At 36.7% G+C, this 17313-nt stretch overlaps 1 protein-coding gene across 1 annotated transcript; it reads right to left on the reverse strand.

Annotated features, from left to right (window-relative positions):
- Window positions 1–16237: 16237 nt before the first annotated feature.
- Window positions 16238–16750, reverse strand: LOC135834009 (uncharacterized). The gene has a single exon (XM_065347848.1). The coding sequence runs from the start codon at window positions 16748–16750 to the stop codon at window positions 16238–16240; it is 513 nt and encodes a 170-aa protein (XP_065203920.1).
- Between the last annotated feature and the right edge of the window lie 563 nt (window positions 16751–17313).

Genomic DNA, 17313 nt, shown 5'->3' on the forward strand with positions numbered 1-17313 from the left:
TTTCACCGTTTATCAAAAAAATCAAAATTTGATCTACGCCTCCTAGAGGGCTGTAATTTTTCCCAGCTGTTCCTGAAGGTCTGAACAGACGACTCGATTTTTTTTTAACCTCGAAATTGACATTTTACCCCTCCATTGGTGGTACTGAAAATCTGGACCCCCTCCCCTTCCCCCTCAAGGGGTCTGCTCGTGGTTGAAATTGAACGGAGCTCTTACTGCGACCCTAAGGACCACCTGCACCAATTTTCAAACTTTGTCTTCAACTATTCGAATTTTTCTTAGTACATAATATGAATAAGAGCTCTATTCCAAAGTGGATTAAGTCATTTTTTTCACCCAAAAATGCGTTTCAATTTTTGATGCTAAAATTTGTTCTGTTTCCAAAGGTCAGTGCACCTTTCCTTTCTTTGGACATAGAACAATTGCTTGTAGAAAAATTTATTTTGAAGAATCGATGACTTTTGACCCACTTTTGAAGCAAAAATCTCCGTAAAACGTGTTTTTTTTTTTTTAAAATGACTTAACCCACTTTGGAATAGATCTCTTCATATGTACGTAGCCAAATGTAGACTGAAATCTTTCCAACTTACGAGTATAGGTACTCTATTTTTCTGAAAGTTTGAAAAAATCGAAATTTGATGATGCACGCCTCCTGGAGTGCTGAAATTTTGCACAGCTGTTCTTGAGGGTCTGAGCAAACGACTCGATTTTTTTCGATCTCAATATTCAAATTTAGCCTCTCCATGGGCCCCTCCCCCATGGTTTCGGACTTCCTACAGGTACCTTACTGATGCCCCCCCCCCACAGGTCCACATTAAAGAATCCTTCTATTTAAACGTCGAGGGACACTTCTACGAATTCTCATATTTTTTCGACAATTTTTAGCAATGTGCAAAAAAAATCTATTTAAGAAGCCATTAGCGGATCGGTGATTGGAAGACAGTTTTAAATTTCAGTTTGAACAACGGTCGGGAAGATTTGTTCTTTTTATTGGGCAATTCCCCACGAACACATTTGTCTAAGTGCCACAATTGTTGTTAGGAACTCGATGGGTTGGTAGTGATGTTTTTTTTGTTTCATGATTTCAAAAAGTTGTTTTTTCCAGCAATTTAAAAATTTTTCAATTTCTTAACCATACAAAATAAAATACAGTACAAGAGAAACTTTCTTTTTGCTATTACTTTATAATAAATCATTTCTTTTAGAGAAAGTCGATGATATTTCAGTAAATGAAAATGGGATTCTATTTGTTTGTAAGAATTTTTATTGTTTTTTTTTTTTTTTAGTAAGTTAGATTTAAAAAAATTACGATTATGGTTAACATATTCAAATAAATTCAAACCCTTGTTCTTGAGTTGGGGCAGTTCAGTTTAATCGATTTAAGAACCGCAAAAACTCTCTTGTAATCAGCGATTAGCTGATGGCTTGTTTGAAACTCGTACTTTCAGCAAAATATAGTCTGATATCTCTCCAACTCTGAGATTTTTGCTCTAATGAGCTTATGTACATGATAGGGTGGTCATTATTTTCGATGTTGGAATTTTCCTCTCTCCCAACCGCCGAAGGTGTGACCTCTAGTGAAAAAATTATTCCTTATTTTTCATTTTTTTCCATTATCGAAAAACTCTGGCTGCGGTGGGCCCCTCAATTTTTAAAAATTCAAAGTACAAATTCACAGTGAAATTTTAAAATTTCAAAATTCCAAGTTCTGTTATCCCTGAAAAGTTTCTTTTGAGTAAAGGAGAAACTCTCATGGTAAATTCAGCCCCCTCCATTAAAAACCAAGCTGACCCCCTAAAATTGTTAAAATTCAATGTAAAATACGAATTTCAGCTTTTCTAAGGGGACCGACTTGGTGCTCTAGGGATGAGGTTAATACGTATCCTAATGAGAGTTTATTTTTATTCAAAATAGACTTTTAAAGTGTTGAAAAACTTGAAATTTTTGAATTTTGAAAATGTTGCATTGAAGTTGGATTTTTTTAAATTTTTGAAAATTGAAGGACCCACCGCAGTCCGGGTTTTTCAATAATGGAAATAATTTTTTTCATCTATTTTTACAATACGATAGATGAGACTGATCTCTTCATAAATTGTATTTGAGCATATACGAAATATTCTTCGGAACTGACCGTCAGCCGTTGAAAAATTTACAAAATGAAAAATTTAGAATTATTTTATCACTAGAGGTCACCACTTTGAGGGCTACGAGCAGAAGAAATCGCTATTTTTTTGTCATATATTTAAAGACCACTCCCCATACTCTGGGGGGAATAGCATACCAGTGTTTGTGCACCAAAGTGCATAAAATCATGAAGTATCGCCTTCTAAACATCGATAATACAATTCAACATTTTTGATATTGATTAAACCATCAAAGAATATGTAGTTGAACAACCAAAGATTTCAAGTATTTGACAATTACAGGTAATAAAAGTACATGAAGTTAAAGTGATGACCTTAAGTTGTAATGACACATAATATTGTTGACTTCTTAAAACTATCGGAAACATTTTTGGTTTGGATCATCGTTGAATTCAGTAGATTTCTCAATATAATCTGAATCGAGGTATGGAATGTGGTTGTCCAATTGCATGTTGTTCGGGGGAAAATACTTTAATCTTTTGGCACTTAGGCTGCTTCTTTAGAGAATATTTTATTTCTTTTATTATTTTGCTTTGCAGTTTCATCTAAGTGTAGAGAGCATTGGCCACTAGATGGTGTGTAACCGAATCCCCTAAACACCAATAGTTCTGGAAAAAATAGCTCATTCTCATCAAGTTGTCAGTCAATATGATAGACGCGGAATTGATATAATAAAGTGCAAATGATGTTGGATCGTGTAGCTCTTCAAATATGGAGCCATGGAGGTGTGGTTTTTTCTAATTTCAATGATAAGTTTTTCCCATGATATTGTGAAAATTAGGCCTTCTCCTCTTTCGTTTTCTGCATGGAGGGTTTTCATCTGGATTTTCACTCGACGTAGGCTTGGAATTTTGCGCCTGCGAGTCTTCGGATGTACTGCGGGGTTTCCTTGCTTTCAGCTGCGTTTTATTTCTATTCTGTTTTTTTTTTATCTCTACATGGACTGATATCATCCGCGAGATTTTCTTCTGAGGTTGATGGCCTCGAGTCGTTCGGATTAGATTCTTCGGTAGGTTGAATTTCCTCTCCCTCTATCATCTTTTCTCTTCTCAGTCTTCTCTGTTCTCGCTCAATAGCCACTATATCTTCAACTCAACCTTTTGATGAATCTAATACAGGTGATCCAAGGCCATCGACCTTAGCAGCAGTTCTCGCCAAAGATAGTGAAAATGTGGCTCCAGAGGAAGTCAAAAAAAAAATAAAAATAAAAACCCAAACGTGCATCCAGTGAAAAACCAAATGAAAATGAAATCAACAAGGTTGAAAAACGAGGCATGGAAAAGCCTAGGTATGTAATATCCGCTCCATAAGATACAGTAGGAGAGCCTGAAGCTCGAAACGAATAGGAACTCCTGGATGCATCAGTGAATGTGATTTTGGAGATGATCAATAATCAGTCTGAGCTTTTTGATCCAGAATTCCACCCTGTCTTCTATTTTGACAATAATCAACCCCTTACAATGAAAAAAAATTACTTCCTAAAAAAAGGTTTCCATCGCGGTTATATGTACTGTATGATCGATTTTACAATAACCGGACAATCAAATAAAACTTCGAAATAATTAAAAAAATTAAACCAGTCATTCAATTTCAACTTATTCCTTTGCGTTATTTTGGCGAATTGCGGATTATTCATATGGTAGGTGCTGCTTCGATCATGATTTCATTGGTTTGAATGCAGTTCACGATGATTTGTGAAACTTAATTAGGTTGAACAACGATAAATCAACTGGTCCTGGTTGGAAGTAGCCGTGAATCCGGTCACTAAGACTTGCACATATGTACTTAACCTCACCATACCTTCAGGGAATACGGCAAGTATGGTCCCTACATGTATGCATAAATTAGGACCTCGATGGAAACAACGAAGTTGAATTTCTGCAACTTATTATCCCTTATTCCAAGTTCGAATGGTACCGATGATTGATTTTAAATAATCTCGAGCCCTCGACATTATAATGTCTGGTCGACAGCTCGAAATTGCAGTTATTGAAACCCCCTGGTTGGAAAATGAATTCGAAGTTTCAATTTCGAGCTTTTCTTTGATCAAGCGCCGAAAAAAATGCCAATTTATAAAATCCTTAGTGAGTGAGCTCGTTAGAGCGGAAATTTCTGCGATGTATTGGAAACTGAGCTCAGCACTCCCCAGTATTCTCCAATTTGAGAAAATCGCTCAAAAATGGTATCATCGTTGTTGTGTTTCAATTATTGGTAGTTTTACTATTGAAAATTTGCGAGTTTATTGCAACTAGAAAATTGGGAATATTTTCATTATTGTTCTGATCCGCTACTCAATGAACGTTTGAAATTTCTGTTCTAATGATCACATTAAGCATGATGGGATTTTGTGAATTTGCCACTGTTTGGAGCTTGATTTAAAATGAATTGAATTTGAAACCACAAAGTTCATTTTTCAATGTGTTCCAATCACAGCTTCTGACTATAGCGCCTAGATTAATCGAAGTAATTCAGAGGGTTGAAATTATTTATAGCGTCGGCCATCGATACTATTTGAACTTGGAAGTTCAACTTCACTATTTTCATCAAGACCATACATTGTGCATATGCGCATAATGTACAGTACCTAATTTGCATCCAGTGCAAATTTTGAATGCAACTTTCTTGTAGGAAATTTTGTCTAGAATGTTTTTGGTTTCGGCACATGGTTTGTGAAGAAAATGCAAATTTGGACTACAATCACCATCTATGATTTTTCTCACGATGTTAGCACCATTTCCATAAATTGCATGTGACCCTATAACATATCGTCAATGAATTCATCAGTGGTACATATTGTAAATGGTTTCAGTAAGTGTGTCCTGCTTTCTTCAGCCCAGAATATGATGGGGGGGGTGTTTCTTGTTCCAAATTTTTCACTTTTCCTGAATGGGGGATTTCAATGGAAAGTGGTTTCAGTGGTAGTTCTCGGCCCAAGTATCGCAAACCAGTTCAATTTTTGCTCTCAGTTTTAAGTTTTTTCTCTCATAGTGAAAATTGGAATTTTTGAAATATTTTCAAAATTCGTCACCTCGATGCTCAAGTTTTTCCCAGGGAGTTGTCGTGGGAAAATTCTGACCCAAGCGTTTGCACAAGGAACTTATTTTATTTTCCCATTCAACTGAATTTTTTTATCCCAGCATCTTTCGAAGATTATTCAAATTTTCATCAAAAATCAAGAACTTGAATAATTTTTGAAAAATAAGAACGTAATTTGACAAATTTAGTTGAACTGGAAAATAAAACATGCCCTATGATGAAATGCGCAGGTCAGTATTTTCCCATGACAATATCGTGGGCAAAAATTTGAGCGTTAGAGTAGCGGTTTTTGAAAATTTTAGAATGCAAATTTTTACTGTGGAAGTTGTGAACTAAAATCAGGCAGCTAAAATTTTAATGGCATGGTACTTGGCCCAAGCGTTACCACTGAAACCACTTTCCATCCACTTCATGAGATTCCTGGTTGGTCGAGTTTCCGGATAAACGCTCTGTGGCTTTCTGCTCACGCCTTATTGACAATAACTTCATTTAGGTAATTGAAAAACAAATTGAGCAGCCTAAATTAAGTTGAATTGAATCAAAAACAAAACAAAATTTTTGATGGTGAATTGAAATTAATTGAATTCAATGAAATTCAATAATAGGTAGGTAGGTTATTAATTACCTACAATATTTAAAACAAAATGATATTTTAAAATAATTCAGTACCCAGTTCATTTCAATTACCTATTTTTATTTTAAATTTGAATTTGAATTTGAAATAAATCAAAATCTAAAATAAGCTAATGGTCCTACTTTGTTTTATTTCGAACTTGCCAATGGATAACAGAATGTATGACTGTATGATGGTAGTGTCGTTCTTGGGAAAATTCTTTGATCCTCTGGCACTTTGACTGCTTCTATAAAGAATATTTTATTTATTTTGTTATTTTGTTTTGCAGTTTCGTCTAGGTGTAGAGCATTGGCCACTATATAGTGTGTAACCGAATCCCAAAACAGTAAACACCAATAGTTTTGGAAAAAATAGCTTACCTATTCTCATCGAGTTCTCTGTGAATACGATACAACCAGTGTTGATATTAATAAGTATTAAAAATGATGCTGAATCGTGTAGCTCTTCAAAAATATGGACGTATGGTTGTTTCTAATTTTAATGATGAGTTTCCCACGATATTGTAAAAATTAGGCATTCCCAACTTACATACGTTTTTCAACTTTAGTGTAGGGTTTCATCTGGATTTTCATTCGAGTGAGTGTCTGCTGAGGTTGATGGCCTTGTGGCATTCGAATTAGAGGCATCAGTTGGTTGAGTTTCCTCTCCCTCCATCATCTTTCTCGTTCAATATCCACTATCTGTGTAACTCAACGTTCTGATGAATCTAATCCAGATGATCCAAGGCCATCAACCTTAGCAGCAGTTCTCGCCGAAGATAGTGAAGAAGATGAGGCTCCAGAGGAAGTCGAAAAGAAGAAAAAAAATCCAAACAGGCGTCCAGTGAAAAGCCAAATGAAAATGAAATCAACAAGGTTGAAAATCGAGGCATCGGAAATCCTAGGTACGTAATATCCGCTCCATAAGATACAGTAGCAGAGCCTGTAACTCGAAACGACTTAAAACTCCTGGATGCATCAGTGAATATGATTTTGGAAGTGATCAATAATCAGTCTGAACTTTTTGATCCTGAATTCTACCCTGTCTTCCATTTCGACGATGATCAATCCCTTACAATGAAGAAAAAAAATTACTTCCTATAAAAAAAAGGTTCCCATCACGGTTATAAGAGCGGTCCATTGGTCGATTTTTCAATAACCGGACAATCAAATAACACTTCGAAGTAATTGAAAAAATTAAACCAGTCGCTAGTCATTCAAATTCAACTTACTGCTTTGCGTTATTTTGGCGAATTGCGGTTTATTCATATGGTAGGTGCTGCTTCAATCATCATTTCATTTTGTTGTAGGCAATTTAGGAGATCAACTGGTCCTGGTTGCAAGTACTTAGCCATGAATCCGGTCACTACGAGTTGTATATAACCTCACCATATCTTCAGGGAATGCAACAGATTAAGTGTCCCCTATAGGTATGCATAAATTTGGACCTAGATGGACACAGCGAAGTTGAATTTTTGCAACTTATTATCCCTTATTCAAAGTTTGAGTGGTACCGATGATTGATTTTAAATAATCTTGAGCCCTCAACATCATATTGTCTAGTCGGTAGCTAGAAATTGCGGTTATTGAAACCCCCTGGTTGGAAAATGAACTCGAAGTTTCAAATTCGAGCTTTTCTTTGATCTAGCGCGTAAAAAATGTCAATTTACAAAATCCTTAGTGCGTGAGCTTGTTAGAGCAGAAATTTCTGGAGCTTTACAGCGGTGTATTGGAAAATGAGCTCAGCACTTGGCAGTCATCTCCAATTTGAGAAAATCGCTCAAAAATGATGTCATCGTTGTTGTATGTATTTTTCAATTATTGGAAGTTTTACTATTGGAAATTTACGAGTTGATTGCGACTATCAATTGGGAATATTTTCATTTATATATGTTCTGATCCGCTACTCAATGAACTTTTTTTGGTTCAATTTTCCAATTTTAGGCGATTAGTGAAGTGGAATCGACAGCATTAGCTATTCCTGGTGGGTTTAGTTCGGTGGGCGATTCATACACCGTTGAAAATCTCTTGAAATTTCTGTTCTAATGAGCATATAAACATGATGGATTTTGTGAATTTGCAACTTTTTGGGAGCCTGATTTGAAAAATAAGCTTTAATTTGATGAAGCCACCAAGTTCATTTTTCAGTGGGTTCCAATCACGGCTTCCAGTTTGCTTCCAGATTATTATTCTAATTCAGAGGGTTGAAATTATACGGTCAACCATCGATTTTGAACATTCAATAATGGGTTATGAGCTTCAATAGTTCAAATTCACCATTTTCATCAAGACCCTACCTTATGCATTTGAGGCGACTCCTCCTCTGAAGACTGTACAAATGATTGAACTTCAGGAGAATTGGGCGTAAATGGAGCTTTCGAACTATACGCATTATCATCAATACTAATATCTTGTCCTGTTGGATTCATGTAAGTAACATGAACAATATAATTGAATGGGAAAATGAAACATCAGCTGAAGTGAGTTAGATTGAACTTCTGACGTTAAACTCTACATTTGTTATTGTTACTTGAATATTTCATTCTTATGTAAAGGTAAAATTTCAGAGCTGACTTTCTCCCTTATTTTGGCATGTGTGTTTTGGGTATTGTTTTCTTTTTGCACGAGCTGGAGTGAGAGAGAAGGTGACGTCGTCGAGACATGGATCCTCTCTCCCCTTCATCGTGTGTACAGGGTGGCTGGCTAGCCAATCGCGAGCTAGCAGCATCCGCTGTCCATATTATTATCAATTAATCAAGTAAATCGTTCAGAATAGTTGCAAAAATTACCTTTTCTTTGTAACCAACCACAAATGGGCTTCGTTCTGCTTCTCAGTTTGCTGATATTAGCACTGAAATTGAGTAATTAGTGTTTGAAATATCTAATGGTTTATCCTAATGTTAACGCTTTATTATTCGAGTTACCGAAGGTGCTGAGTGAAGCTCTATTTAGGTTTACTTTACTCGAGTTGCAATTTGGCTTGCTGTTGTCATGGACGAGGTGCAATATTGCATCTGGTTCTTAGCATGTGTACCCTGTAATTGCGCAAAAGAGATATTAGCTTCGCAAATTTACATTCATGAAATACAAAGTAAACAAAATCACTTTTTATTCATTCCAAATGCAAAAACTAATACTACAAAGCAAAAAGATGGAGATTGGGGGTATCTACAATGGGGGGACACATAACAACAACAAAAAGGCAACAAAAATCAACGAGAAGAGCAACCAATAACAACGATGAACGAAAATGTGATGAAAATCTTTCTTGACTTCCTTCTAATGTTCACACCTTCCATTTTATCATACCTTCGATAAACTAACTCATATCTAAATTCAAATTCAAATATTTATTGCAGGTCACTTCGAACGTTCACTGGATACGACGATTCGCTTACTAGATGAAACAAAGCAAAGCAAAACATGGCATAGGGGGGTTAGTGAAGTCTACTTTGTGCACAATAGGCACTTATCGGTCACTTTCACTTGCAATTTGGCCAAATCCAACTACCTAGCATCGGACTGTTTACCCAGCAACGAGTAATTTTGCTGTGCTTAGGTTGTTTGGCTTTTTTGCAAGTAATAAATGTTGTTGGTGGGTAGGAAGGGAGCTGTTTTAGGCACACTAATACTCACTCTGTACCAATACACCGGATCATCATTGAAATCGCAAATCGCAGTTGCGATCGCTGGGTCAACGATATATTCGAAGCGCTGAGCTGACAAGCTTCGGCTTACGGATAGCCTGAATACTGGCGCTTCGAGAACAGCTGGTTCTTGGTATAATGTAACGTTAAAAGATTGGAAAATCAGTGGATGGAACGCTGCTTCTTCCACCCAAAATTCACATTGAAAATTCGAAAACGTTTTCACTATATGTATCCTTTGACGTAGGGAACTTCGTTGACGATCTCGATCTCCGCTGTGAATGATATTTCTGCCGTAAATCGTATCGTTGACCTAGGAGTCGGCAATTCTTGGTTCTGGTTTGCATCATTATTAGCCCTGCAATATTGCAGTGGATGTAAGAGATGCAAACCATGGGTGTGAGATTGCTATGGGAATAGAAAAGCTGAGAATGGTACTTACATTTCTAAAATTGGAGGTGAAAATTCGAGCCGGTGATGGAAGTAAACGCAGGTACGTAGTTGTAAAATACGTTGGAGGGCTTTTTCAGCTTTGAAAATGCTTCGATAATATTATAGAGCGTTCAAAATCGAATAGGAAAGCTACAAATAGTTGAAAAAAGCTCTGTGACGAAATCTTTCCGTCCACCTTGCTAAATTCCCCTAATCTCCCACAGACATCAATGTCTGATAGCATTGTCGTCTGTGTTTTAATCACGTTGTAAAAATTATACAGAGCTTTTGGAATATTAATTTCGTGAATATTTGTTCTTTTCAATTCAAATACACAGAAATTAAATTGAAAACTTTCAATCACATATTAAATTAAATCAAAAACAAATTCACCTGAATTACCTTATATTTCAAAAAATAAGATTCTGAAAATACCTAGATCATTGATACAATTGCAATTGAATGAACTGAATGAAATTTCAATAATAGGTAGGTAATTACAGTTTAAAATGAAATGAAATTTTACGAATTATTCACTACCTTGTTCATTTCAATTGCCTATTTGTAATATAATGAAACGAGAATCAAACTAGACAATGTTAATGCATAGTATCAGCACAATTTGTACACAATTATGGTCAATATTTTGCCTACCTCTTTCTGGAAGGGGCTCATTATTCAGAAATTTCTCCTCTTAAGGATTTGTTAAAAATCTGTTAGTCCCTTATGACAAACAAGCAGGCAATATATCTAACAGCGAAGGTGAACAAGGCGTGTATGGTAGATGACCACTTCCAATGGGCATCACCAGTCCATCACGTATTTCTATTGAAGCAAATCTTGGTTTGCTTTTTTTTATTGATGTAATAAGTTAAAGTGGCCTTGACATATCGACAATGAATCCATCAGTTGTGCAGATTATGAATGGCGTTAGTGTGCCCTGCTTTCTTCTGCCCAAAATATCTGGTGTGGCTTCGCCTTGCAATTTCTCGGCCTCGGCGTTATCAGCTGACTTGAGACGCTAAAACACGGTCGTTGCCTTGAGATTGGGGCGACTCCTCCGCCGAAGGCTGTACGAGTGGTTGAACTTCGAGAGAAATAGGTGTAAATGGAGCTTAAAGTTATTTACACTGGCGCAGAATACGTTTTTTATTACATCGGATTGCTGTAAAGTGAAAAAGCACATCAAAATATACAATTAAAATTGAAATTTTGTCCTCACCACAGTTTTGTGATTGATATGCTTAAAAACGTACACAGTTTTGTGATTGATATGCTTAAAAACGTACGTGTTGAAGATTCCTTGTATGTATTTGGGGGTGTTTTTTGTGCCATATTTTTCACTTTTCCGAAATGCTAGTTACGTACTGAGAAAGACTTCACGAAGTGTCCCCCAGTGATTTAATGGAGAGTGGTTTCAACGGTAACCCTTGGTCCAAGTATCACACAGCATTTCAATTTTGGCTCTCAGTTTTGAGTTTTTCTCCCACAGTAAAATTTCGAATTATGAAATTTTCCAAAAATCGTCACCTCGACGCTCAGGTTTTTCCCACGGTGTTGTCGTGGAAAAATTCTGAACGACGCGCTCGCACGAGTGACTTTTTTCATTTTCTCATTCAACAGAATTTTTTATACAAGGTGTCTGGTGAGTGATGCTAAAACCTCAGATTTGGATGTAACTGGGTACGAGTTGAAAAAAAAACGTTAGAAGGACAAGTTGCCTGTCTTTAAAATTTAAGGGGTAGCCGAAGTTTGAAAAAAAAAATTGAGAAAACGAGTTTTTGACCTTGGGAATGGGTATAGTATTTTGGAAAATAAACAATATTTGTCATTATGTATTTTTGCCTTATTTTGAAATTAAAAGGGCTAGAATTATGTATTTTAAAAGAAAAAATGTACCTTATGACATGAACGAGTAGGTATGTTATGAAATATTTAAAATTCGAAATTTTTCGGTTTAAGCATAAAGAATTGAAAATGCATTATTTTAAAATTGTTTGCAGCGTAAAAATGAGTGTGACGGAAACGACGTAACATTGTTTCAGAGCTGAAATCAGCTTTTACTTCTTCTTACTTTTCTTCCTCAATTGGCACGCTTTTTCGTCGATGCAGAGGTTAGTTGAAAAAAAAGAGAAAAATTCAAGACAAAAAAATTACTTACAAAATCAATCATAAATTCAATTACACATAGGTAAATGATCAAAATAACATACCTACGATAATTAAGATGTAGAGGAAATTCGATGAGATAATTTCGAATTGGTTACAAACAAAGACGAACTGACAAACAAACTATCCACTTTGAGCTTTTTATTTTATAGTATTTCTAACCACTTCAATTTTAAATTGAGGCAAAAATTCATAATGAAAAAATATGTTCATTTTCCAAAGTACTACTCATTTCCAAGATCAAAAGTACGTTTTTCTCAATTTTATTGTTTTGTCAAAGCTCTGTTGCGCCGAAAATTTTAAAGATAGGCAACTTGTTCATCTAATGTGTTTTTTTTTCAAGGCGTAATACCCGGTTATTAATCTTTTCGTCGAAAAAAAAATTGAATAATTTTTGAAAAACATCACTTGAAAAATTTAGTTGAACGGGAAAGTAGGTACATATAAATGATGTCCTATGGTCAATAGCGTGAGTGAATATTTCCCCCACGACAATGCAGTGGAGAAAATTTGAGCTTTGAGGTGGCGGTTTTTGAAAATTTCGAAATGCAAAATTTTACTGTGGGAGTTCAACTCAAAACTAGAGGCTAAAATTTTAATGGTGTGGCACTTGGGCCAAGCGCTATCACTGAGACTACTTTTTGTCCGCTTCATGCGGTTCTTAGTTGATCGAATTTCTAGATAACATAATATTCTCTGTGGCTTTCTGCTCACACCTTTCTGAAGCAACATCAATTTATTCATTTGAAAACTTTCTTTACATTAAACAGATTTACCCGAACTGAATTTTTAAAAAATAGGTAGGTATACTTATCTAAATGAAAAGTTGACGAATTGAAATTCATTGAACAGGCAGGTTATTACAATTTAAAACGAAATGAAATTTTAAAATGATTCAGTATACATGGTTTATTAAAATTGTTTTCATTTTAAATTTAAATTTGAAATGAATCAAAATACCAAAATAATCTTAATAATTTGGGCCTATGTTGATTTTCAGGGATTGGATGAGCACTTGCTGCATCCTGGTATATTGTCTACATGATAAATGGTTTCAGGAATTCTATATGATGAGGGAGAGTTACTCCCAGAATTTCTTTTTGCCATCCGAAATTTCTAAGATAATGAGCATGCTCAACTGAACAGTCAAATATTTCCAATTGTCTGAATGAACTAATCTTATTGGCGACCATCCCAGGCTCTTGTGCCCACGATTCTGGAGTTGAAATCACCAATGACCAGGAGCTCTCGTTATCTGGAGGAACTTGGCGATATTGCTGGCAGGTGTCGAGGTCACCAGCCTGGAGTCATCGAAATCAGCAGTATCCATAATCGATATTTTTTTTTTTGGTAAACTCCTCGGTCGCACTAGGCGCCGAGGGTTTAATTTATTTAAAAGAAAAAACAATCTTAATCTTAGGGTTACTAATATTAACTACTATTAATTATTCTAGAATATAGCTATACCTTCACCCCAAGATTAAGACGAGGGACGGGAAGGGGAATGGGGGGGGGGAGTGAGACGGATCGTCCACCCTGACCCAGACCCCTAGGTGGTTGCCTCCAGTAGTCGATGCATAAACGCACGTCTATATTCATATATGGAAAAACATAAGTTACTTGAAACTAGACTCAAAAGTTCCAACAACGCACCGAATCTAGATTCAAGTAACGCGATCTAGCATCCAATTTGTTCAATTAGACTGAGACCTCCAAAATTATAGCCATCTATACTACATAGAATTCTCCGCCTAAATGAACAAAATTTTCTGCAGAAAATTTTTAAACGAGAATATAGATCTAAACAACAAGTGATATCTAGAATTAATAAACAAAATACAAAATAGGAAAATGTAAAATAAAAAACACAATACTTTCCGGTAATTAGACATCAAAAAACAAAAACATCGTCAAAAGTCATGTAACAAAAAAGTCAAAAGATCACAGTTCGTAATTAATTAGGGTATCTCAAAAACTAATCTTTACAATGATATCAATAAATCTAGATAAAACATCCTAATTAGAACAATTACAATCATAATACCAATAATAAACGAAACAAAAAGAAACAAGATCTAACGTAGTACAAAAAACAATATCAATCACCGAGCCAAAATTTTACAATTTTAATTTTTCGAATCGCAAATAACAATGTAAATGGGCAAATTCTTCATTCAATGCTGGTATCGAGAGACGCTGTAACGTATGGACCACTCCAGTTTGTCGAATGTGAGAGAAGTATTCCTGACCCTTTAACACTCGCAATCTTGAACCTTCGGTAGGTCCTCGGATCATAATTTTCAGTTTAGGTTCGACCAGAATCAAGTGCACGTACTGCAAAACAAAATTACGACAGAGGATGCAATGATTGTCTGCAGAATGGTCATCGATGTAGAAATTCAAAAAATGAGGGTCTTTTTCGTATCTTCTTCCAACTGTTTTACTAGATTAGCAGATATTATCGAAGCAGACAATCGAGCATCATAAAGCGCTGTTACAGGTTTTCCGCAAATTTGTACACAAACGGAGATAATATGATGCTCGATTGTCTGCTTCGATAATATCTGCGAATCTCGTAAAACAGTTGGAAGAAGATACTAAAAAGACCCTCCGTCAGAAATGCAACGAGCAAGTTATATTCGTGCCGTGGAAGACAGCGTTGTTGCACTGGAACATTCTGTTTGTTGATTTTCGCCATAACATTATACACAATTCGCTCAATGCCTTTTTCATCGACTCCTCTGCAGCAAGGTTCTGTTTTGTGTTTTTTCTTCTTTTGTCGCACTGTGATCGGTCATGTAGGTAGGGCTATTCGCTTCTAACTCCTGCTTCTTGGCTTTCATAGCGTTGTATGCATCGGTAGCTTTATCAAGTATAGCAGAGTACTCAAAGAAGAATTGACCAATTGCAGACTCGACTTGAGGATGCAAGGCAGGATCTGCTGTGTTTGCCAATATGTAGGTTCGCAATCTACCAGTCAGATGCTCTGCCTCTGAATGTATTCCCAGTACGTCCAACATAATACAGTAGCGTGCAAATTAGTTTGGGACAGCAGCAAAATCACAACATTACACCATTTTTCAACAGCTTGCTACAACAATACCGCTAACAATTTTGAAAAAAAAATTACAGGGGGTGAAAGCCCTATCTTTTACGAAAATTTTGATGTGTTACAACCAAAAAAAATAAGTTTCTAAAAGCTCATAAAAGCTCACTGAAATAAAAATCAGAAAATTTTCAGTCTTTCAGTTTTCCGCATTTACCGGACGAACCGTACGTCCTAGCAAAAATCTGATGACATTATGCTGAAAGAGAATTAAATTCTCTACAATTTCGCTTCTAAGAAATTTTCGTAGGACGCTTGGTTTCAAAACTGTACACCTTTACAGTTTGAGTAAAAAACGTTGCTGTAACTTTTTTTTAGTAAAAAAACTAACTTTTTTAAACTAAAACTTCAAAGACGTGCAGTTTTGAAACAGAGCGTCCTACAAAAATTTCTCTTAAACGAAATTGTAGAAAATTTAATTCTCTTTCACCATAATCTCATCAGATTTTTGCTAGAACGTACGGTTCGTCCGGTAAATGCGAAAAACTACAGTAGCGTGCAAACGTTGGTTTTTCTAGTAAAAAAATTGCAGCAAAGGGTTTTTACTGAAACTTTAAAGGCGTGCAGTTTGGAAACCGAGCGTCCTCCGAAAATTTCTTAGTAACGAAATTGTAGAGAATTTAATTCTCTTTCAGCATAATGTCATCAGATTTTTGCTAGGACGTACGGTTCGTCCAGTAAATGCGGAAAATTAAAAGACTGAAAATTTTCTGATTTTTATTTCAGTGAGCTTTTATGAGCTTTTAGAAACTTATTTTTGGTTCTAACACATCAAAATTTTTGTAAAGGATAGGGCTTTCACCCCCTGTAATTTTTTTTTCAAAATTGTTAGCGGTATTGTTGTAGCGAGCTGTTGAAAAATGGTGTAATGTTGTGATTTTGCTGCTGTCCCAAACTAATTTGCACGCTACTGTATGTCCTTCGATTGATATATCCATCAAGTTGGAGGCGTCTGCATCCCTGTTTCTCTTTCTGCTATTTTCGCTGTTGATTATCGTTCGCTCTTCCCCGGAATAAGAGCTGTCGGTGGAGTAATTATTCGCATCAGAGCTTGCTACGCTATCGGCTTGGCTATTTGGCGTACTGGAGAATCAAAATTCGCCGCTTTCGGGGGTCGGAGTCGGAAAGTTGAACTCGGGTGTCCCCTGGGAAGGCGCCGAGAAGGAGAACGGTTGGGGAGTAACGTTGTGCTCTGTTTCCATAGTCTCAATTGGCTTATGAGATTCAGCAGCTCCAGATGAGTTAGTCTCTGAGCTGACCGTGTTTGAGCTAACTGGTGCCCCCTGAGGGGTCGACTTCGGAAGAGGTTTAGGCGTTGGGGCTGCTGACGGAACCGTGGCGGCTGTTGGTACCACTGGTTTGGCCCCTGGAGGCGTTTTCTCCGGAGGTTTGGGATTCGAATTTTGCTCCTTTGTCGAGTTTGGCCCCCGAGGATCGCCTTTTGCAGAACCTTTGTTCGGCTTTGGGGACTTGTTTCCGTTGTTACCAGCCTTATTACCAGAGTTACTGGAGTTGTTACCAGAATTGCCGGAGTTACTAGTGCCATCAGGGGGGAGGTTTTCCATGGTCACTCCCTTAGCTTTACCACCTTGATACAGAGCCATAAACCATGCCACGGCAACACCGGAATCCAGTCTCTCGATAGGGGCAGTTACTGCTGGATTTTGCGTACCAACCAAAGCAAGATACTGGGACACGTATCCTTGTAGAAAGCTGCGACTTTGGTATACTGCTTGAAGACTACCTCAGGATCGTTGGCCTTCTCAGCATCACTTCGAAGGGCCAAGAACGTCTGTTTCTCCGTCTTCATTCTTTCTTTCGAATCTTTACCCAGGAACAGACACTCAATGAGCGAATCAATAAGCGCCAATGTAGCATTATAAGGTTCCAGCCGCACCTTCTGGTTGTTTACTGCTTTTTCGCCTTTCCGTAAATCATCCTCGCTGCACTGATCTCCTGGTGGCGGCTCTTTGAGAGACGCCATTGGGTCTGCCTTGGTTAAGCCAGGATGGAATACCTTTGTTCGGAGCAGGCCAGACCAAAATAGGTTTGGTTAGGGTAAGCTGGCACAGTTAGCTTTGGTCGGTATGAGCCCTCAGCAGTTGTAACGTAACTAGCAATAAAACACTTTACTTTACTATGTTTTATTGCTAGTTACGTTACTAAA

The sequence above is a fragment of the Planococcus citri genome, chromosome 2 (assembly GCF_950023065.1).
Source record: "Planococcus citri chromosome 2, ihPlaCitr1.1, whole genome shotgun sequence".
Taxonomy (NCBI): domain Eukaryota; kingdom Metazoa; phylum Arthropoda; class Insecta; order Hemiptera; family Pseudococcidae; genus Planococcus; species Planococcus citri.